At 41.3% G+C, this 24,291-nt stretch overlaps 2 protein-coding genes across 2 annotated transcripts; both read left to right on the top strand.

Annotated features, from left to right (window-relative positions):
• Positions 1 to 3,500: 3,500 nt before the first annotated feature.
• LOC138838130 (olfactory receptor 10AD1-like) lies at positions 3,501 to 5,339 on the top strand. The gene is made up of 2 exons (XM_070037256.1): positions 3,501 to 3,568; positions 4,376 to 5,339. The coding sequence occupies exons 1-2, from the start codon at positions 3,501 to 3,503 to the stop codon at positions 5,337 to 5,339; spliced, it is 1,032 nt and encodes a 343-aa protein (XP_069893357.1).
• Positions 5,340 to 15,440: 10,101 nt separating this feature from the next.
• On the top strand, positions 15,441 to 24,091 carry Or10ad1 (olfactory receptor family 10 subfamily AD member 1). Its single transcript, XM_070034980.1, has 2 exons — positions 15,441 to 15,454; positions 23,155 to 24,091. Exons 1-2 carry the CDS (start codon positions 15,441 to 15,443, stop codon positions 24,089 to 24,091), a joined length of 951 nt encoding a protein of 316 aa, XP_069891081.1.
• Positions 24,092 to 24,291: the final 200 nt, after the last annotated feature.

Genomic DNA, 24,291 nt, shown 5'->3' with positions numbered 1-24,291 from the left:
AGTAAGCTCTTTCTCCTACCGAGGTATGAAGGAAGATGAGACAAAGATCAGGAGTGCCATGTTATAATAATTCCCTTCAATTGGAAGACTACATCTGGAATGTGGAGGAAGTTAGTCCTCACCCTCTCCTGCCTATTTTAGTATCCAGCATTTCATTCTTTTAACTCATCGAATCTATGGTTAGAAGGCCAGGAGTAACAAAGATGGTCCTGATGCTATCCTTACATGGCTACATCCCCAATACAAATTTATTCTTCACCTGTTAAGCACTTTCCATTCATTCTCTGTACTATTTTCCTGCCAGACTAAGATTATATACATGGGTCAAGCTAATTTACTAAAGGTTCTTCAACGAGATTAAATTACATCAATAAGGGATATTAATAAAATTAAGTGTCAGATATCATACTATATAGGAACTACTTTATAACTACTTTTTTATTTAAATGAGACCATTATCTTGAGGCTATGGATTGGAAACCCAAGGAATCATAAATAATGTTTTATTTTATCTGTGTAATTTGCAGAAGAAAATATTATTGTGTGATTCTTGTTTAATTAAGAAATCCTACAAGTAATCACAAACAACACTGGGCTGGGAAGCTGGCTCAGTGGTAGAGCACTTGCCTTGCATGCTCGAAGCCCTGGGTTCAATTCCCCAGCACCACATAAGAAAAAAGCCGGAAGTGGTGCTGTGGCTCAAGTGGTAGAGCGCTAGCCTTGAGCTGAAGAGCTTAGGGACAGCGCCCAGGCCCAGAGTTCAGGCCCCACGACCGGACCCCCCAAAAAAAAAACACATGAGTACACACCTTTCAGAAAAGTGATATAAATGTAAATATAAGCACAGTCATAAATTTAGATAACCAAGAAAATTACAAGTTTTAGGTTTGATAATCCTTTTAGGAGACATAGCAAAGGTGTTTCATGTTCATTATTAGATGATTCTTAGTGAAAATAACATTTTCAAGGGAAAGTTTTGTTATAGAATAACATAAGCTTGCCTCATTATTTCTTCAACGTATGTAGTTTTTAAGTCAATCAAGGACACACAAAACTTTGAAAATAAAGGGGAAAATATATATTATGAAAAAATAAGACAAATGTAGAAGATGTTCATTTTCTTTCTTTCTTTTTTTTTTTTTTTTTTTTTTTTTTTTGGTCGGTCATGGGGCTGCGAGCTGTCCCTCAGCCCTTCAGCTCAAGGCAAGCACTCTACCACTTGAGCTACAGGGCCACTTGGTTTTCTGGTGGTTTATTGGAGATAAGAGTTTCACGGACTTTCCTGCCCGGGCTGGCTTTGAACTGTGATCCTCAGATCTCAGCCTCCTGAGTAGCTAGGATTACAGGCGTGAGCCACCGGCGCCTGGCTAAGATGTATATTTTCTACTTATGTATATCTATAAATCTCAAATGCTAATTTTAGCAGACCTTCATCTGCAATAGCACAAATATCAAAGAACAAAGGTGACCCAGTCCCATTCTCTTACAGTATTGCCCATCAAGCCAGACCATCCTCTCTGGACTAACTCTTCTCCAGCCCATTCTCCCTGGAGCAGTTCTTCAAATGTCTGAGATCGTCTCTATATTGCCACAATGACTCATTGACAAATATCACTGACAGCAGAGAAACAGAATGAGGAAGGATGTGACCTTCAATAAACTGTCCCATTTATTTAGATAAATGTTTGACTACTTTACAGCTGATAGTAGCAAGCTAAACATCAAGTGCAAGAGAACCACAGAATATTCTCTGTGGTACAGAGAACTTACAGGAAACCATTTATCCTCTGATATTGTTTTTAAAATTAGCATCAATTAGTTGGACAAGGGGATTTCATCTTAATATCCATTTATACATATTCTTAATCAGGGTCATTGCCTCCATCATTCTACCTCCTTCTCACTCCCTTCCTAAATCAGTCTTATCAAGTTTCCTTTTTTCATTTTCATGCTATGTACACAGTGTATCTTTGGTATATTTGTCCTCCTTATCCCTCAGTGTTTGTCTGCTCCCTCCCACTATAATCTGTACCCCAGATAAGATATGTTTACACTGGAATATCCATTTTTGTCAAAGTGCATGTCACTTGTTTGAAGGGCTTTAAAAAGATCTCTCATATATATGTATATCTATGTATCTTTATACATATTCTTACATATATAGTATGTATACATATTTGTTTATATGATATCTATCTATATAGCACATGTACATACATGTATACTTACATGTGAGACTATATATAGTCTCATATATATATATATATATATATATATATATATATATATGAGACTACCATGTCTGAATATCTACCATATCTGCATACCATGCACATCTGGCTGCCATAATTAGTCAGATTGAGCATATGTACATGCTTGCATACATACATATATATACATAGGATCCTGTATGTACTTATAGTTTAGTTCTAACATTATTTGCTGATATTTCTTAGTGATTCCTTAAGTTAAACGTGAATTTTTTCTTTGAATACTCCCAGACTTCTCTAGAGACTAAGCCCCCCACTAATGTTGGGAAATTTTGACTTCAGTTTCAGTATGTCTAGTGGTGCAGGATTTTAAGTCCCAGCTTATACAGTGGTATCTACCTTTCTCTTCCCTCTCTGGGCCCTGAAGAAAAGCTCTAGGTATAAGAACATCCTGAAGGGAAGAGGACAAGGATAGACTACTGTGCAGACACTGCCTTGCCCTGCCAAGAAATCCCAGCTTGAGAGAATCTAGACCTGCAAGAAATGGGAGTTCCACTAGGTAACTTTTAGAATGGAGACAGAAAGTACGAAAACTTGAGAGACATGAATAAAAGAGAAGAGTGGGTATTTTCACTTCATTTAGATAAATGGCAATTTGCCATTATCAAAGATGGGAATGGACTCCAGAAAAGGAAATAGAGATGATTGGACGAGGTAGAAAAAAAAGGAAAAAATGACTAAAAGAGAAGAGCGAGAATGTATAGAACAGGGAATAGAGGAAGAGAATTGAAGAGGAGTCGTGGAGAGCAGGCAGGTCAACAGGAATACACACACCATGTATAAGCATCACAGTTGGAATAGATATGATACACATGCACTCCAAAATAAGACAAAAAGTACAATAGAGATTAGTATGGACTTAATGACATAAAATTTCAGTAGTGAGATCAAAGCATGAAAACTATGAACCCTTATTCTATGAAAGATGGAGGAAGGGCAGGATTTTCTCCTGGAGGGAAGGGGTGGTCAAAGTCCATTCTAGAAAAACAAACTGGATTTGTACCCATCTTATTGTCTTCTGATAAGAAAGCAAGAGCTCAAAACCAGGCCCCATCTCTCCAGCTTAAAAAAAATATGTGGATGTGTTCGTCTGGTTTTTCATGGCTATGACAAAATGCTTAGTATAAATAATGGAAAAGGAGGAGGATTCATTTTAGCTTCTGGTTATAGAGGTTTCAGTCCAAAGTCCTTGGCTCCATTGATTCTGGGCCTGTAGTGAATCAGAACACCATGGTGATGAGAGCTATTCACAATTGGGGTAGCAAAAAGTACAAGAATGGGATCCAAGGCAAGATATGGCAATGCAACACACACCCCAAATCAGGACCTGTGTACCCCTGAAGTTTCAAAATCTCCAAAAAACAGCAACACCATCTGGAGACTAACCATTCAGTAATAAGCTTAAGGGAGACATTTTATAATCAAACCATTTCAGGGGTTGATGTAGCATCAGCAAATGCAGGATGCCAAATGTCTGGGGAAATGTGGGTTTGGGGGAAGAGCCTCACATGACTCACTCAAGAAGTATGCAAATGAGTTACACAAGGAACAATCCTGAGAGTTACAACATGTTCATTTTCCCTGAAACTTGAAGCTATTCATCATCATAAATCAGGAACACAAAGGTGACCTGAATTTTTCTTCTAGAAATATGTAGGTTCATATATCTCCCCAGGACTTTCTAAACATGATGTTCAATAAATTAAAATTGACAATGCTCTCCCCTCAAGCACTCCACTACTCAATTCCTTAAAGTTTACCTCATTTGATACATGTGTAGGCATGTCTACTTCATTTTTTCACTTCTGAGTACATTCTGATTAGTAATTAATTTTTTTATTGAGGGCCTGAAAGCTGATGTAACACTTCAGAGGAGATCCTATTAAACCACAGTAAAGTATGATAATCATATTATGATTGTATTTACAGAAACTGTGGTGACCCTGGCATTTTCACTACCCATTATACCACCAGTCTATTAGAGCTGTCCAAATCCCAAAGGTTTACTACCACTCATCAACCCAGTTTTATACTTGGTTTTCAGGACACAAGTGAATACCTTGCATTACCCTACTGTGCTTTTCCTGTCCTCCATTTTCAAACAGGCCCCATACTGTGGATGCAAGCAACAGCAGCACAGTCACAGAGTTCATCCTTGTGGGCTTTGAGAAGAGCTCCCCTTCCACACGGGCATTCCTCTTCACCCTCTTCCTAGCCCTCTACAGCCTCGCCATGGCCATGAACGGCCTCATCATCTTCATCACTTGGACAGACCCCAGGCTCAACAGCCCCATGTACTTCTTCCTCGGCCACCTGTCTTTGCTGGATGTCTGCTTCATCACCACTACCATCCCACAGGTGCTGGTCCACCTGCTGACTAAGAACCACACTGTCTCTTTTGTCTCCTGCATGACCCAGATGTATTTAGTCTTCTTTGTGGGTGTGGCGGAGTGCATCCTCTTGGCCTTCATGGCCTATGATCGCTATGTTGCTATCTGCCACCCACTCAGCTATGCCCAGATTATGAGCCAGCAGGTTTGTGTCAGCCTGGTGAGTACTTGCTGGATCTTTGGGATGATCAATGGCATCTTTCTGGAGTACATGTCATTCCGGAATCCCTTCTGCAGAGACAACCACGTTGAGAACTTCTTCTGTGAGGCCCCCATAGTGATCGCCCTCTCCTGTGGGGACGTCCAGTTCAGCATGAAGATGATCTTTGCTGATGCCACTGTGGTGCTGCTGAGCCCCATGGTGCTCATTGTCACCTCCTATGTCCGCATCCTGGCCTCCATCCTCAGCAAAGCCGCCCCCTCAGGTCGGGGAAAGACCTTCTCCACCTGTGCCTCCCACCTGACCGTGGTCATCCTTTTATACTCATCAGCTATGTTCTCTTACATGAATCCCCGCAGCACGCATGGGCCTGACAAAGACAAACCTTTCTCCCTCCTCTACACCATCATCACCCCTATGTGCAACCCCATCATCTATAGTTTCCGCAACAAGGAAATGAAGGGGGCCATAGGGAGAACCCTCAAGAGAACTGGCCCAGCCCAGGCAGAACCTGTCTAGAAGACAGGGCCCTGGAGAAGAAGATTCCTCCCCTGGGGATGGGGGAGAGTACCCCATCCCAGGCTTTGACAGATGAGTTACTCCCCAGTGCTGAAAGGCTTCAGGAGAAAGGGTGTATGGCATCCTTGGACCCAGATTGCAGTGGATGGACCTTATGTTCTCTGAAGCCCATCGATCTGATTTCACCTCCAGGATAGATTAATCTTCCTTGACACCTTTGAGTGACGTGTTTCCATAGTTGGAGGGACATGTGCAATGAAAGGGTCTATTTTTATCATTTGAGAAAGGTAGGCATAGTTTTCACAGGAACAGGATTGAAGAAGACCATCAGACCATAGTTCTGACAGTATCCATTTCTAGGAGAAAGTCAAATGGTAGGGTTTCCTTTTCAAAAGGCATAAAATTCTTCAGTCACGTTCCTAGGTAAAAGATAAGATTTCATCAATGGGTGTGTGTTACTTGCCAAGGCATCACAGAAGGTCACCTAAACCAAATAGAGATGAATCGAAGTTGAAGAAGGAAGAAAGCCGGGAGCCTGCCTGCATGCCTGCCCCAAGTTGTAAATTGGGGTTTGACTTAAAGAACAAAATGCCTTGGGGTCATGGAATCTTAGAGAGACATTTGCACTTTACAAGAATAGAACAAGAAGGGGGTTACAATGCTTGATGGGAAATGTACTCATTACCTTATTCATGTAACTATAACCCCTCTGTACAGTATCTTTACAATTATATATATATATATATATATATATATATATATATATATATATGAATAGAACAAGAGCACTTTAGCTTATTTTCATGGTTCAAGCCCCAGGAGTGGCACACACTCACACAAACACATACACACACTCATACACAACACACACACATACACACACAAAGGGCACAGGTTAGGAAAGTTATGAATTGTAAAATACACAGAACAAAATAATATGAAGTCTAAGATATGAACAGCATCAAATTGAAAATACATTCTTATAAAACAAAATGAAAGATAATGAGAGGTAATATAGGAATATTAATATGGGAAGAAAAGAAATGGAAGGAAATTATTCCATCTGCAAAGAATAGAGTTCTCTGAAAAGTCATCTTCAAAGTACCTGTTGGCCTTATGTAGCTATAATAAAAATCCTTTCTAAATCCTCTTGGTGTGTCTCTATCTGTGCTGAGCCCAACAACTTCACTTTTTTCTGGTCCTGCCACTTGAACACTGAGCCTAGGCTCTGTCCCTGAGCTCCTTTTGCTCAAGGTTAGCACTCTTAACATTTAAGCCACAGTGCCAATTCTGGCTTTTTCTGTGATTAACTGGAGATAAGAGTCTTACAGACTTTGCTGCTTTGTCTGGCTTTGAACCATAATCCTCAGATCTCAGCCTTCTGAGTAGCTATAATTACAGGTATAAGCCACTGGCACCCAGCAACAACTTCAATTTTTATAAAGTACAGGTCTCTTCCTGTCCAGTCATGCCCTTCTGTCTGTCACCAGCACACTCGCCTACAGATTCTCTTTTTTTCCTACTCCAAACCAAATCATATCTACCCAACAGCTATCTTTTCTTGCCCTTACCAATTTTACATTCCTGGCTGGCTGATACTCTATTCCATCTGTTCTTCATTGGGGCTCCAATAAATGCTATTTAGTGCCATCTGTGGCCACTTGTGAGAAAACTTCCTAGAATTTCAATTTCACTGTGTGTGTGTGTGTGTGTGTGCGTGCGCGCGCGTGCGTGTGCGCACACACGTGCGGGTGCACGTGTGCACGCTGCAACTAGTAGTCTACCATTTGACCCATATCTCCAATTCCAGCTTTTTGCTGGTTGATTGGAGGTAAGATTCTCAAGGATTTGTCTGGTTGAGCTGGCTTCCAATCCTGACCCCCAGATCTCAGTTTCTTTGGTAGCTAAGATTACAGGTGCAAGCCCAGCTAAACTTGAACACTTCTTTCTCATTCTCTTTCAGAATCCTTTCTTTTCATCAATGCCTATCTTCCCCTACCGAGCACAAAACTGAGCTTTCCTTGTTGTAGAACCTCATTTCTCCCATTCCAACCTTAAGAATCTAACTGGCCCTTTTCCAATTAATTTCCCTCTTAACATCTCCTACACTGGAAATACATTCCACTCACCCAGAAGCATCAGCTCTACCTTCCCTGCGTGCTGGGTATTTCCCTTTGGACTCTAGAGCCAAATAACCATGTCTTACTCCACATTTGCGAAATCTATTGACAGCCTTAAAGACCTTCACTGCCTTTTATTTCTGGTTTGGTTCAAGTAATAAGAGTGCGTGCTAGCAGGATCTAGGAGAACAGAGGATATTTATGAGGGTGTTTATTCATTTAGTCACTTCCTTGATTATCTTTCTTTATAGCCATATATTTCTTTTCTTCCTTCCCTGCCCCTTAACGTGCTCCATGCCCCCTGCTCTTGACAGGTAGTAGTACCAGGATGCTTCATTTATCCTGTATCATCCTTTCTAATCAGGCTTATTTTTCTATAAGTTCCTTCACTGTCCTGTTGAATCTTCCAACCCACTGATTAATTTAGGAACTGGTGCCAGACCCATCAGAAGTGATATTGCAAAATTACCAAACTCAAGCAAAACACACACTCATTAACTTACTTGGTTCAATACTTTCTAGGAAGAGAGAAATCATTTGGAGCATCTGGAATTGCACTTTGTGTTTTATGTCAATAAAATTCTGTCCATAAAATGTCCCGGAGCAGAGGTTACTGGGAAGTGAGTTGTCCAATGAGCATGCCACTTAGTGTATCAATTGATTGGCCTTTCAGTGCAAGGAAGTATAGAGATAAATGCTTTTAAAGTTCTAGAATGGTTGACATTTCCAGGAGCTTTTGAATAGCTATCGTGATACGAGTTAGTAGAAAAGCAGCAATCAGGAATTCTCAGCCTACCTGTAGAACTTGCAGATGGTAAGATAAACTGATAAGCCAAAAACCTGCCTGGAACAAAATTGGGGCGGGGCAGGCAGAATGAGAAAGAGAATGAAGAATGTAAGAATGAGGAAGTAAGAAGGACAAGAGAATGAGAACATAAGAATGGAACAGTAGTGCGGCTGGGAAGGTGGCTCAGTGGTTGAACGCTTTCCTTGCATGCCTGAGGCACTGGGTTTGATTCCTCAGCACCACATAAGCAAAAAGAAAAAAGCCGGAAATGGTGCTGTGGCTCAAGTGGTAGGGCGCTAGCCTTGAGCTAAAGAGCTGAGGGACAGCACCCAGGCCCAGAGTTCAGGCCCCACGACCGGACCCCCCCCCCCCCGCCCCGCAAAAAAAAAAAAAAAAAAAAAAAAAAAGAATGGAACAGTATATCTTTGGGCACAGAAAGGAGACCCACCCATCAAAACTCCAATTCTCACTATTTACCCTAAAGCAAAGCTCTGTAAGGAGGAAGACAGCCAAGATGTTTGCAATAAGATGAAGTGGGGGGCTGGGAAGGTGGCTCAGTGGTACAGCGCTTGCCTTGCATGCATGAGGCCCTGGGTTCGATTCCTCAGCACCACATAAGCAAAAAGAAAAAAGCCGGAAGTGTCACTGTGGCTCAAGTGGTAGAGTGCTAGCCTTGAGCTGAAGAGCTGAGGGACAGCACCCAGGCCCAGAGTTCAGGACCCACGACCGGACCCCCCTCCAAAAAAAAGATGAAGTGTGGTCTCCCTGCAACAAATCTGTGCCACAGGTTCTTTCTCTACCATATTTCTTTGAATAGATTTTTTTTTATCACCTTTACTTATGTTCACATCTGGTCTGAATTCTCCTCTTGCCAGATGCAAGGACCAAAGCTAATGGCTATTTAGCCGCCCTAAACATTCTGGTAACCTATTTGATACATTGGCTGAGAATTAGGGCATTAATTATGTCTTTTTCTGACTTGGATTCATCAAATGGTTACCAATATGAATGGTCATTAGACATCTTGTTTCCTGTTGCTAAATTTATGCCTGATAAGGCACAAACTAATTTATGCTATCAAAAATGTTCTAAGTATACTAGATTTAGTAATATCCCAACTTAAGAGATGGTGTTAGAAATACATGATAGAAGAACCACCACATTGGGAATAAGTCAGGACACACACTTTTTTAAACTTAAATTAGTTAATAGATCAAGATTTCCAGAAGTAGAAAAGCTGCCTGAGGATTGAGGTAGTCTGAGAATTAAAAAATATTTTGGGCTATGCAGAATTTAAATGGCTGATAATTCAGTACCAGAGAGAAATTTGGAACAACAGAGAAAAGATCAGGGAAACAGAATATTTCAGCTTTTTTTTTTAAAAAAGGACTTTGTATTAATATATACTAGTTGTAGAAATGAGGTTCCATTGTGTTATTTCCATACAGGCACAAAATGCATTCCATCGACCTCACCCTTCTCTTAAATTTCCTTACCTTTTTGTTAAAACAATATCAATTGGGTTCCTTGTTCTATTTTCATACAAGTATACAAAACACTTCAATCAGATTCACCCTTATTCACTCTCCATTCATTTCCACCCTCCTTGTGGTCCTTACTCATGTACAGAGCCTATTTGGGGTATGTCAGCTTTGAAGAAGAGAACTGTGCTACTGAAGAGGTGGAGAGGATGGCAGAAGAGGAACAATAGAGAAGATGTCTGCTCCATCAGGGAGATCCTTTGTCTATCTGATACCACATGACCAGGGCAGTCAGAATAGTTCTGGCATAGAATGAGTGGTCAACCAACATTTACTGTGCAGTTATACTTAGTAAGATACTGGACGCTCTTTAAATTTGGAAAAATTAAGTCAGCAGAAAGCCTTGTCAAAAAAAAACCCCAGAAATAAACAAAAGAATTCAGGGTTTAATAGGCAAACATGTGGATAAGACTTAAAAAGGTACCCATGTTGAAAACTTAGGCCACAAAGATCACAAGACCCTCTTCTCAATAAGATATATATATGTATATGTATATGTATATATAACATAAATTTGCTAAGAGCACCTGGGACTATGTAAGATCTCCCTGGCCACCTGCCACGTTCATGGCCTCACAAAGGAGTCTTGGAAAGGAATGGTACAAGACTATCCCTAGGGATAATTTGGAATGGTCAGGCCTCAAGAATAAATCTTTGGCCATATTACAATTGGTTCCCAACAGTAACCAATTAGAAGCCAGTGCCTATTGTGTCTGTGAGCGTGTGTGCATGTGTGTATGTGTGTGTCTCTGTGTGTGTGTGTGTGTGTGTGTGTGTGTGTGTGTATCTGTGTGTGTGTGTAGGAGGGAACTGAGATGAGAAATGAGGAGATGAGGAGGGCACAGAAGAAGGAACCCAGATGACCAGCCTATAAGTGAGCAGCCACTCTGCAACGGGACCATTGCAAACTCACTCTGTACCTCCACCTTCCTCCTGGGAGCCTGAAACCAGCACAGCCAATGTCCTCCTCAGCCTGTGCCGAAGCTCATGGACAAGGTCAGTGAGTGAATTCACTTCTTCTGTGAAGCTGACCTTTTCTTCATGACCATGCTCAGAAATGAATGTTCCCTGGCTACCTCAGTGACCATGTGTGTTCATATCTCCCGGGATTCTGTACACTAAAGCCCGGGGAGAAAAGTGGCAGATCTTGACTCCATGAACCCCTTTCTTGCTCAGTCTCCTTCTGTAGGTCTCTAGCCCAGGCTCTGTTGTCCTGTTTCCCGTCGGTTTCTCACTTCTGCCTATCTCCCTTTTGTATTTCCATTCTCATCTCTGTTTGCCCACCTGCCCTCCGGTACTGGCTGCAGATGGCTTGGGTGTGGCAGAGATGGCCAGCTTGCTTGCACAGCTGTGTCTCCACGAACTTGGGAGGGAGAGACAACCGGAGTCAGTCTTTTGTTTCTAGAACTAGGTGAAAGACATGGCTTCTTTGTTCTGAATCCATGTAAGCAGGTAGGCCTGCCCAGCCTGTTGGTCAGCAGCCCAGATTAGGTTCCATATTTGGTTTTGTTTTTTGCCATTTCCTGGAATTTGTTTATGTTTGGCTTTTTATCGCTTGCATTTTAAGTTCCTATCTGTAGATTGGGTTTTTGGTACCTCGGTCTTCTGATTCAAGCATAAGTAAAATCTAGCCTGCAAGCCTTGTAAGGTTAGAGAAATCACTGGTCTCTGACAGGACAGATATTTACGTATCTTGTCAGCTGCCCACAACTAGTTGCTCTCCCTATATTGATAATTTTGAATGGCCCTAAAATAATGTGCTCGATATCCAAATGGCCCTTGGCAGTAAAAAGGTTTCCCATACCTGCAGTGAAAATGTTTATTTGGCTTTTACCTTTCTGTTTCTTTTGTGTGATGAGATCTCACCTATGCCCTATTACTCTCATTTGTTTGTTTTCCAGTACTGGGCCTCTAACTTGTTCAGCTTGTACTCTACCACTAGGGCCATGCCTTTCCAATGTAGCTTTTTTCTGGCTATCTTAAAGATGGAGTCTAGTAGACATTTCTGCCTGGGCTGGCCTGAATCATCCTTTTCCAAATCTCAGCATCTACAGACTACAGGCACAAGCCATCTGCATTTTAGTCTTTCCTGAATCTTGCACTTTAAATTGTTGTATGTTAGGGTTTTTTTTCCCTGCTTCTTTAGTATTGACATTTGTCTTCTCTGGGTAAGGGGATGTTGAAAAGTAACTGAAGGATGGGCCTTTTTTAGAGATTGTGATGCAATAAGATTTCCCACACTTTGTTGTCATTTGCTTCCCCCCCCCAACATTTCTAGGAGCCAGAATTAAAAGAATAAGTACTTAAATAAATCAAGAAAAAAAGCCAAGCTAGATATAAAGTACTTCCAGGTAGTAAGAAACAGGGAACATTAGGAAGGACTAGACAAGGTGAGAGAGAGCCTATTTCTCCTCCAGTTTCCGCAGGAGCGTTTCAGTGGATGAGTGGGAGGCTGGCCAAGCCTTTGCAATATTCCTTCCATGTAGGAAGGAAGCCACTGGGACAGGAGAAGAAATAGAGATCAGAACTCACTAATGTTTGCTGTCTAGACTGTACCAGCCACTAATTATCTTATTCTAGTTAATCTTTATTTTAAAGGAGAAATGAACTTGGGTGCCTACCAGCCAACTTGACACATTGAGTACATTTCCTGGGAGCCTGGCATCCATGTTCTCCTATGCGCCTTTGCATCTATATATGATGTGCTAAACTTTCCTACATTTTTCTCTTTAATGCATGAACATTTATGGATCGTGCCTTTAAGTTTATATGTAAGCCTTACATATCATTTTTAAATGAGTAGGTCTGAGGTCATGGAGGAAAGATGAAGTAGTCAGGGAAAAATTATTGTTTGGCAAGTCATTTAGCTTGAATAATAAAGTCATGTCATTTTGGGACTCAGATCTGACTCAGAGTAAGATTGGATTCTATCTTAATAAACAAACATTATATGTATTTATGATGAAAAGAATGTTTTAATATATGTATGTATTGTGAAATGGCTACATTAAGCTAATTCATGTATTTAGTACCTCACATACTTACCACTTTTTGTGGTTAGAACACTTAAAATCTACTTTCTGCAAAATTTAAGTATATAGTATATGTCATCAGACAGGCAACACGTTGTACAATTGTTTCGTGTGTGTGTGTGTGTGTGTGTGTGTGTGTGTGTGTGTGTGTGTGTGTGTGTGTGTGTGTGTGTGGTGGGGGTGGGCAGGGAGGGAGGTGAGGCGTCCTGGGGCTTGAATTCAGAGCCTAGGCACTGATCCTGAGCTTTTTTTGCTCAAGGCTAGCACTTCTGGGGGGGGGGGGGGGTTGGAGGTTTATTGGAGATAAAGATCTCATAGACTTTACTGTTTAGGCTGGCTTTGAACCACAATCCTCAGAGCTCAGCCTCCCAAGTAGCTTGGATTATAGGCAAGAGTCACTGGCATGGAACTAGTGCAACAATTTCTTGATTTTATTCCTTCTGTCTAATTGAAATCAGTTTGGACCAACATCTCCCCAATTCCTGCTCCCAGCTCCAGCTTTGATTCTGGGTGTTATGCAATCCACTTTTTTTTTTTAACATAGAAGTGAGTTCATGTGGTCTGTGTCTCTGTGCCTCACCTAATTCATTTAACATACTTTCCTTTAGGCTCATCTATGTTTTCCCAAGCAACAGAATTTCATGCTTTTTTAGGAATAAATCATGAAGCATGGCACCAGTGCCTCACACCTATAATCCTAGCTACTCAGGAGGCTGAGAGCTGAAGACTGTGGATCAAAGCCAGCCCAGGCAGGAAAGTCACTTAGACTCTTATCTCCAATAAATTACCAGAAAACCGAAGGAGCTCTATGGCTCAAGTGGTAAAGCCACTAGTCTTGAGCTGAAGAACTGAGGGAGAGCCCCCAGCCCGGGGGGGGGGGGGTAGGAGAACAAATCATGGGCTGGGAATGTGGCTTAGTGGTAGAGTGCTTGCTTAGCATGCATGAAGCCTGGATTCGATTCCTCAGTAACACATAAACAGAAAAAGCCTGAAGTGGTACTGTGGCTCAAGTGGTAGAATGCTAGCCTTGAGCAAAAGAAGCTCAGGGGCAGTGCACAGCCCCAGAGTTCAAGCTCCAGGACTGGCAAAAAAAGAATCATATTTCCTTGTATGTATATATACTATTTTAAAACGCTATTCATGTATGGAGGGGAATTGTATTTGATTCCCTATCTTGGCTATTGTGAATAATGCTGTGAATATGTGTAAAACTGTCTTTTCAATACACTGATTGCCCAGATATGAATAGTTGGTTCATATTGTAGATGTTTGATTTGTCGAGAAACCTCTAGAATGTTTTACCTAGTGGTTGAAATCATTTACATTCCTAATAAGAGAGTGCACAGCCTTGTCTTTTCTTCACACACTTGTCAAGATTTCTAACAGGTATAAGATTGTTACCTCATTGTGATTTTAATTTGCATTTCCATGATCATTTAGAAATGTTGAAATTTTTAATGCATTTATTGGTTATTTTGTGCCTTCTTTTGAGAAATATCTAGTCAGGCCCTCTATCAATTGATAATCTGGTTATTTGCTTCCTTGATATTGAGTTGTTTTGAGCTTCTGAATCTCATGAACATGCAACAGTTTTTTATTGATCTTTTTTTGGTCAGGAAATACATGACAAATTTTTATTATCTGTTGTCTTTCCATTGGAGATAGGAGTCTCACAGACTTTCCTTCCTGGGCTGGCTTCAAACCGTGATGCTCAGATCTCAACCTCCTGCGTAGCAAGGATTTACAGGCATAAGCCACTGGTGCCTGGCCATGGCCTTGTTTTTCTAATGACAGTCTGAAATACAAAAGCTGTGGTTCTATCGTGTCTTTGTATCGACAATGTTTTTTCCCTTCTTTCTTTTTTACTTTTATTATTGCTCCTGATGAAGATTGATATTGTATTTTCTTTGTGAAATGTCTAATATGAGGCTCCTGTTCAACCAGAGCTAATTTCTTGCTTCTTGTGCCTTCTCCTTTTGTTACTGGCTATGGGTCCTTCCCTGCCCCAGGTCTCACTAAACAAGGATTTCTGTGAGAGCTGGGTTGTCTTTGCATTTAGTAGAGCTATTTTCAGAGCTCATTCTTCTTTGATTGCTTAGGGTATGCCAGAATATCTGGGGGAAATGTCGCCTTTATTAAGAGCAAAACAGATGTGGACTTCCTAACACAAAGGATACCGAGACTTCCTCATAAGCCACTGACAGCTCTAGACAGCAGTAGAGCCCTTACAGATTGTCGCACAGGGCAGCTCACTCCTAAGAGGAAGGAGAGGTAAAAGGGCTAGAACACATGTAATGGGTTCCTCCTTCTACTATCTCCAATCAGGTAAGCTTTCTCTCCTACCATGGCATGAAGGAAGGTGAGGCACAGATGAGGAGTGTCATGCTATCACAATTCTCTTCACTTGGAAGGAAACATCTGGAATGTGGAAAGAAGTGTGTCCCTACCCTGCCCTGCCCTTCTCAGTAACCAGTATTTTATTATTTAGCCCCTTAAGTTTATCGTACAGGGTTGCAATCAAGACCGTCCAGCTTCCAGCCTCATGTGGCTGCTCCCCTGAAAGAAATCCCTGCTCTTTGAGAGGCTTTGGTGATGTTGGGAACTTCCTCTTTGGCTCACAGATGATTAAAAATGGGTCAAGCAGTAAATTAAGTCAGCCATGGTACCACTCTAAACCCATAGCCTAAAACTTATTCTTGGTTCTTTGCTTCTGACAAACTGCTCCGTTCTGTTGTCTAACTTACCAGCAGTTCTTCCATGACATTCAATTACATCATTAGAAGGCAGTAGGAAAATGTACGCTTAAATGTTAAACTATTTTGCAAATTATTTGTAATTGAAACGGGATCACAAGTCCTTGAGTCTTCAAGTAAAAGAAAGCTAAGAGTCATGTTTATATTATCTCAGTGCTGATTGCAGGAGAAAATACTATTGTGCTCTGGTTTAAAAGAGAAATGTTACATATGTATATAATACATTACATATATAATATAATATATACTATTTGTATACTGGTATGTATAGAGGTATGTATGTATACATTTCAAAATGAGAGTCTAAACAGCTCCACAGTTGCTAATTAAGATAACCAATAAACATATCATTTAAAAGTTCAAAATGAGTTTTAGAAAATGTAACTACTTGTTTCTTTACATTTTTATTAGTTGTACAAATATGAGTTGTTCAAAGGTGTCTCTTCATAACATTTTCATATATTTATGTAATATACTCCAAGTTTACCCTCTCTGTCACTATTTCTCATCCTTTCTCCCTGCCTCTTAAAACAATTCCAACAAATTTTATTTCTTTCATTTCTTTGTATACTAAATAATTTGAGCACATTCCTCCTATTCAACCTTCTCCTTTTATCTCCCCCTCACCACCACTAGTATCCATTCCCAAACAGAACATGTTTTATGCTTTCTATCACTCTTTTTTTTTTCCATTCTAGGGCTTGAACTTGGGGCCTCAGCTCTTACTTGAGCAAGAAAGCTTGCTCACAGCTAGTGCTTTATCATTTGAGCCATGTCTCCAATTGCTAGTTAATTGAAACAGAGTGTCATGGACTTGGCTGCCTGGGCTAGCTTTGAACCTTGACCCTCCCGGTCTAAACTTCCTAAATAGCTAGGATTGCAGGCATAAGAAGCCAGCACCCAGCTCTGACAATATTTAAGGGCTAGCTCTTGCATATGAGAGACAATTTGCAGTATTCATCTTTCTCAGTTTAACTTATTTACCTTAACACAATAATCTCTAGTTTCATCCATTTTCCTGAAAGATGATGCAATTACATTCTTCTTTATGAATAAGTAATACTCCCTTGTGTATACATACCACATTTTTATACATTTATTGGCTGCTGAGCCTCTGGACTGACTTCATATATTGGCTATTGTGAATGGTATTACTATAAACATGACTGTGCAGGTATCTTGACTGTATGTTGGCTTACATTCCTTCAGATATATGCCTAGAAGTGGAATAGCAGGATACTTTAGTTATTTTTAAGGAATCTTCATACTTATTTCCATAGTGAATGCACTAATTAACATTCTCACCTATAATGTCTAAGAGTCTCTTCTTTCCTCTGTCCTTGCTAGTATTTGTTGTTTCTTTCTTGATGACATTCTAACAGGGACGAGGTTGAATCTCAATAATATTTTATTTGGAATACCTTTATGGTTGGGCATTTCTTCATGCATTAGTGATTTGTACTTATTATTAAAATTTATTTGACTGCCCATTTATTAATTAGATTACTTTTCTTTTTCTTTTTTTTTTTTTTTTTTGTCTATCATGGGGCTTGAACTCTGGGCCTGGGTGCTGTCCCTGAGCTCTTCAGTTCAAGGCTAACACTCTACCACTTGAGTAACAGCACCACTTACGGTTTTCTGAGTGGTTTGTTGAAGATAAGAGTCTCACAGACTTTTGTGCCAGGCTGGCTTTGAACCACAATCCTCAGATCTCAGCCTCCTGAGTGGCTAGGATTACAGGCGTGAGCCACCAGTGCCAGGCTACTTATTCTTTTTGATGTTTAGTTTTTGGAATATTTTACATGTTATTAATCCTCTATCCAATAAATAACTTGTAAAGATTTTCTTCCATTCTGTAGTCTTTCCTTTTTTAATAATTATTATAAAGGTGATATACAGAGGAGTTACAATTACATAAGTCAGGTGATGAGTACATTTCTTTCTGGATAATGTCACTCCTCTCACTCTCCCCCAGTTTTCCCTCCTGTCTCCACCCACAAGTTGTATAGTTCATTTTCAACATACTGTCTAGTGAGAACCATGCTGCATTTATTCACCCTATGTCCCTTCATCTTTGTGCCCCTATTACCCTCCAAAAGACAAAAAAAATGAACAAACAAGACAAAGAGAAAAGAAAACAAAAAACAGCAACACTGAAAAAAATAAAAGCACAAACCTGTTTCAGTTTCCTAGAGTTCATTTTGCCCTACCCTTCCCCGCCTTTTCTTTATTTCACTTAGTCTCTCCTTTCTCTCTCTCTCCTCTCTCTCTCTCTCTCTCTCTCTCTCTCTCTCTCTCTCTCTCTCTATCTCTCTCTCTCTCTCTCTCTCTCACACACACACACACACACATCAGCTTTGGGGCTTGAACTCAAGGCCTTGTATTTTTTTTTTTTAATTGTGAGAATACCATACAGAGGAGTTACAATTACATGGGCAAGATCACAAGTACATTTCTTTGTGTGTGTGTGTGTGTGTGTGTCTGGTCTTGGGGCCTGAACTCTGGGCCTGGGCACTGTCCCTCAGCTCTTCAGCTCAAGGCTAGCGCTCTACCACTTGAGGCACAGCGCCACTTCCAGCTTTTTTCTTTTTGCTTATGTTGTGCTGAGGAATCGAACCCAGGGCCTCAGGCATGCAAGGCAAGCGCTCTACTACTGAGCCACCTTCCCAGCCCAACAAGTACATTTCTTATCAAGCATTGTTGCCTCCTCTTTGTTTCCCCTTCCCATCCCTTCCCATACTCCTGCCTCCTCCCACCCGATCCTCCCCCCACCCCCCACCGCAGTTGTAAAGTTCGTTTTTCGACATAAAGACTTGTACATCTCATTGTTGCAATGGATCAGGGCCTTGTACTCTTGCCTAACTTTTTTTCTTAAGGCTGGAACGCTTTCATTTGAGTCATCCCTCCACTTCCCTGTAGGCTTTCTTTTGTTTCTGGTAATTGTTTGCTGTGCAGAAGCCATTAATTTTTATTTATTTATTTAATTGTAAAGAAGTTGTTATTCAATCAAGTAGTATATTTAATGAAATCCCATTTTTCAATTCTTGTTATTTCCTGAGCAACTAGGGTTCTATTCAGAAGAGTGTTACCTATGTCTGTACCTTCTAGGATTTTCCCTAGCAGCTTCATCTAGCATCTTCAAAGTTTCTGCTCTTATCTTAAAATACTTGATCTGGGGCTAGGAAGGTGGCTCAGTGGTAGAGTGCTTGCCTTGAATACATGAGGCCCTGGGTTCAATTCCTCAGCACCACATAAGCAGAAAAAGCTGGAAGTGGCACTGTGGCTCAAGTGGTAGAGTGCTAGCCTTGAGCTAAAGAACTGAGGGACAGCACCCAGGCCAAGTTCAGACCCCATGACTAACAAAAAACAAAAACAAAAACAAAACAATTTGATCTGTCTATGGATAGCTAGTTTCCCCAACACTGTTTGTTAAAGAGAGTATCTTTTCTCTGAGAAAATAATTTTGTATACCTTTGTCAAATATCAGAGAACTGTATCTGTGTGCATTTCTTTTTGTGTATGCTATTCCATTGATCCATGTGTCTATCTGTGCCGATACCATGTTTTTTTTGTTTGTTTGTTTCTATGGTTCTCTAGTATAATTTGAGGTTGGGTTATTATCATCTTTCCTGAATTGCTCTTTTTCTTGAGAATTGCTTTGGCTGCTTGGGGTCTTTGTGCTTCTAAATGAATTTTTAGGACTCATTTTGTTATTGGTATATAGTTACGCTGATTTATTTTATTGTTGATTTTGTATCCTACTGCTTGGCTGAAGGTATTGATCAGGTCTCAGAGTTTTTTAGTATAGTCTTTAGGGTCCTTTAAGTATAGGAGCATAAGAACAATTTGATGTCTTCCTTTCCCATTTCCACCCTCTTTCTTTCTTTCTTTCTCTAGTCTTATTTCTCTGGATAAGAACTCAGGCACTTGGGGTTGGGAAGGTGGCTCAGTGGTAGAGCGCTTGCCTTGCATGCATGAGGCCCTGGGTTCAATTCCTCAGCACCACATAAGCAGAAAAAGCCAGAAGTGGCACTGTGGCTCAAGTGGTAGAGCATTAGCCTTGAGCTGAAGAGCTGAGGGACAACACCCAGGCCCAGAGTTCAGGCCCCATGACCGGACCCAAAAAAAAAAAAAAAAAAGAACTCAAGCACTTTATTTGAATAAAGGTGGGCACAAGGTATGCCCTTGTCTCATTCATGACCTTAGAGGACATGGTTTCAGATTGTTCCCCATTTGGGATGATGCTGTATCACAATCATTTCTAATGTTCATTCTTAAGAGATTCTTTGTTAGGAATATTTGCAAAGACAAGGGTTTTTTTGTTACATAAAAATATATGCTTGTCTGGAAATAATATATATGCTTACCTGGAATTTCTTCAGGTAACGGAAGGGAATGTAATTTTTAGGTCAAAAAGTTTTAGGAAGTAGGGTGCCAGGCTCAAGCCTGTAATCCTAGCTACTCAAGAGGCTAAGATCTGGTCCAAGCCAGCCCAGGCAGCCAAGTCCATGAGACTCTTAGCTCTAACTAAACAGCAAGCAGCCAGAAGTAGAGCTTGGCTCAAGGAGTAGAGCACTAGTCTTGAGTAAGAAAGCTCAGGGACAGCACCCAGGCACTGAGTTCAAGCCCTAGAATCAGCACACACAAAAAGTATTCAGAAATAAAAATTATAAAGGCTTGAATATGTAAAACTATATAGTATAAAAGACAAAATATGAATACAATGTGCTAACAACAAGTGGTATGTGATATTTCATAAGTATGCTACATAGTCCTGTATACATGTAATTTAGTAGTTATTTAAGCAGAGATGCAAAAGAATAACTAAATCACAAGATACTCTTCTCTTCCAGAGTGGCCCACCAGCTCAGACCATCCTCCCTGGACTAGTTCTTCTTCAAATACTATGAGATCTTCTCTACTACTTGTTATGGTGATTCAGTGACACATATCATTGCCAGAAGAGAACAGAATGAGGTAGATGATGGTAACGGATACACTGCTTTATGTATTAGGATGTTCACTAGCATAGAGGCTAATGGTAGATAGCACGGCACTCAAGACTGGGAATCACAGAATATTCTTACCAGCACAGTGAACTCTAAGAGCTCCTACTGTTTTACTGGGTTAAAATTCATTTTTTTTCTTGGACAAGTCCAATATTACTCTGGTGTCTTTTTTTTTTTGTCCAATGTGGGGCTTGAACTCAGGTCCTGGGTGCTGTTCTTGAACCTCCTTGTGTCTAGCACTCTACCACCGTGCCACTTTCAGTTTTTAAGTGGTTAATTGGAGATAAGAGTCTCATAGGGACTTTTTCTACCCATGCTGTCTTCGAACCATGATCCTCAGATCTCAGCCTTGAGTAGCTAGGATTACAGGTGTGAGCCACTGGCACCTGGTTTACTCTGGCGTCTTAACTCATAGACTTAGCTTCTCCATACTTTGATTTCCGTCTCCATGTATCCACTCAACTGTACATCTTAAACCATGCTCTTTGTTTTCCCCTGTCCCATTCTGGATCCTCAAAAGAATGCCTTGATATAAGAAAAATCCCAAAGTGAAGATGGTAGGAATAGACTGCTGCCCAAACACTCCATTGACCTACCAACAAATCACCCCAATAGGGAATCCAGAGCTTCAAGGAATGGCAGGCCTTATGGTAGGCAATGACTAAAATGCAGACAGAAAACACAAGAACTTGAGAGACATGGGAAACAGAGGTGAGTGAGGATTCAATAACACTTAGATAAGTAGTGAGTCCTCATTACCAAAGATGAGAAAGGATGAGAGAAGAGAAAATAGTCACAAAGTAGGTAGAAAAGGAAACAAAACCAACTAACTGAAGACTGAGTAAAAATGTATAAAAAAGAGAATAGACAAGAAATGGAAAGTAGTGAAAGAGAGCTGGCAGGTAAAGAGAAATATATTCAACATTTATTAACTATCTAAGAGTCTGATACATCCTACTTCAAAATGAGATGAAAAATGCAAGAGCCATTAGTGTGAATGTACTGACTTCCTACAAGATCAGAGCATGAGCCCTATGAATGCTAATTCTCTGAAGATGGAAGAAAAACAAGATTTGCTGCGTGGAGGAAGAGATCAATCAAAGTCCATTCTAGAAAGGATAGATGTGTGCCCTGTTCAGAGATACACCATTCTCATGGATAGAGTTGGATGTTTTTCATCCAAAGGAGTATATGTTCCAAATTATCTCCTGGTAAGAAAGTTAGAGCTCCCAACAAGGTCCCATCTCCAGCCTCACAGCCTAAGTGGCTGTGTTATGAGCTTCCATCACTGAGACAAAAATACCTGAGCAAAACAGCTTAAGAACAGCAACATTAACTGGGGCTTCTGGTTTCATTCCATGGCCGTTGGCTCCATCAATTCTGGGCCTGTGATGGGGCAGAACATTATGGTAGTGAAAGAATGCAGCACACGCTACTCACACCATGGGTACCAGGAAGCAGAACCGAAGAGGGTCCAAGAGAAGATATACTCCCCCAGGACATGCACCAAGGAATCTACTCCCTTCAGCAAGGCTCCTAAAGTTTCCAGAACTCCCCCAAAGAGGGACACTTTATGGGGGACTATGAATTCAGTAGACAAACCTGTGGAGTGGACGTTTCAGACTCAAATCAGAACAGTGGTTGATGTAGCATTGGCAACAGAAGGCAGAGTACGACTGGGAAAAGGTGGGCTAAGAGGAACCAGTCTGCTGAGTATATCCAAATGGTGCAAATCAGTCCCAAGCTAGGTCCAATGCCAAGAGTTACTGATTTTTTATTTCCCCTGAACATGGAACCCAGTCATGATATTACATTAGCTGCACGAAAACCTGAATCTATTTTTCTCCTAGAAAAACACCTTCAAGGAGCTGTGAAGTGAATCATAAATACTGTCTCCATATGGTAATACCCACCATCTCCTTTCCTCAGACACTCCATTTCTTTTTTTTTCTTTTCTTTTTTTTTTTTTTGGTCCAGTCGTGGGGCCTGAACTCTGGGCCTGGGCGCTGTCCCTCAGCTCTTTGGCTCAAGGTTAGTGCTCTACCACTTGAGCCACAGCACCACTTCCGGCTTTTTTCTTTTTGCTTATGTGGTGCTGAGGAATCGAACCTAGGGCCTCAGGCATGCAAGGCAAGCGCTCTACCACTGAGCCACCTTTGCAGCCCCGACATTCCATTTCTTAATTCCTTAAAACTTTTTCATTCAGCACTGGTCATAAGCAAATCTACTTTATTTTTTCACCTCAGTACATTCTGTTAGTGACTAATTCTGTAATATTGGAACAGAGGCAACACTTCACAGAGGACCTGATCAAAACAAAGTATAGCCACTTCCTCTTTCATGTTCAATATCATGATGATAATTACAGAGCCTGGCATTTTCCATTATCCATTATACCACCAGTCTATTAGAGCTGTCCAAGTCCCAAAGGTTTCCTACCACTCATCAACCCAGTTTTATCCTTGGTTTTCAGGACACAAGTGAATACCTTGCATTACCCTACAATAATCTCGACTGTGCTTTTCCTGTCCTCCATCTTCAAACAGGCCCCATACTGTGGATGCAAGCAACAGCAGCACAGTCACAGAGTTCATCCTTGTGGGCTTTGAGAAGAGCTCCCCTTACACACGGGCATTCCTCTTCACCCTCTTCCTAGTCCTCTACAGCCTCGCCATGGCTATGAACGGCCTCATCATCTTCATCACCTGGACAGATCCCAGGCTCAACAGCCCCATGTACTTCTTCCTCGGCCACCTGTCTTTGCTGGATGTCTGCTTCATCACCACCACCATCCCACAGATGCTGGTCCACCTGCTGACTAAGAACCACACTGTCTCTTTTGTCTCCTGCATGACCCAGATGTATTTAGTCTTCTTTGTGGGTGTGGCGGAGTGCATCCTCTTGGCCTTCATGGCCTATGATCGCTATGTTGCTATCTGCCACCCACTCAACTATGCCCAGATCATGAGGCGGCAGGTCTGTGTCAGCCTGGTGAGTACTTGCTGGATCTTTGGGATGATCAATGGCATCTTTCTGGAGTACATGTCATTCCGGAATCCCTTCTGCAGAGACAACCACGTTGAGAACTTCTTCTGTGAGGCCCCCATAGTGATCGCCCTCTCTTGTGGGGACGTCCAGTTCAGCATGAAGATGATCTTTGCTGATGCCACTGTGGTGCTGCTGAGCCCCATGGTGCTCATTGTCACCTCCTATGCCCGCATCCTGGCCTCCATCCTCAGCAAAGCCTCCTCCTCAGGTCGGGGAAAGACCTTCTCCACCTGTGCCTCCCACCTGACCGTGGTCATCTTTTTCTACACTTCAGCTATGTTCTCTTACATGAATCCCCGCAGCACTCATGGGCCTGACAAAGACAAACCTTTCTCCCTCCTCTACACCATGGTCACCCCTATGTGCAACCCCATCATCTATAGTTTCCGTAACAAGGAAATGAAGGGGGCCATGGGGAGAGCCCTCAAGAGAACTGGCCTTGCCCAGGCACGAGCTGTCTAGCAGTGAGGCCATTCCAGAAGAAGCTCAACTCCTGGAGATGAGGAAATCTTCCTCTTCCTCAGCAGTGTACTGAAATAATTCTCCAGTACCCAAAGGCTAAAGGAAATTTTTTTTTCTTGGAACTTAAAGCGGAAATTCCTCTTGTCTGAGGCTTATCTCTTTCACTGCTTTTTAAGCTGTTTTCCCCTTCCCCTTCCTTA

Source organism: Dipodomys merriami, unplaced genomic scaffold (assembly GCF_024711535.1).
Source record: "Dipodomys merriami isolate MVZ:Mamm:240054 unplaced genomic scaffold, mDipMer1.0.p SCAF_10, whole genome shotgun sequence".
In the NCBI taxonomy this organism is placed as follows: Eukaryota; Metazoa; Chordata; class Mammalia; order Rodentia; family Heteromyidae; genus Dipodomys; species Dipodomys merriami.
Note: the sequence above shows the minus strand (reverse complement) of the source record. Positions and strands in the feature narration are given on the sequence as shown.

Excerpts from the sequence above, each read along its gene's own strand:
- LOC138838130 (XM_070037256.1), top strand. The coding sequence starts at position 3,501 with ATGGTGATGAGAGCTATTCACAATTGGGGTAGCAAAAAGTACAAGAAT. Across the intron at positions 3,569-4,375 it reads GGGATCCAAGGCAAGATATG|GCCCCATACTGTGGATGCAA; the intron begins GCAATGCAACAC and ends ATTTTCAAACAG.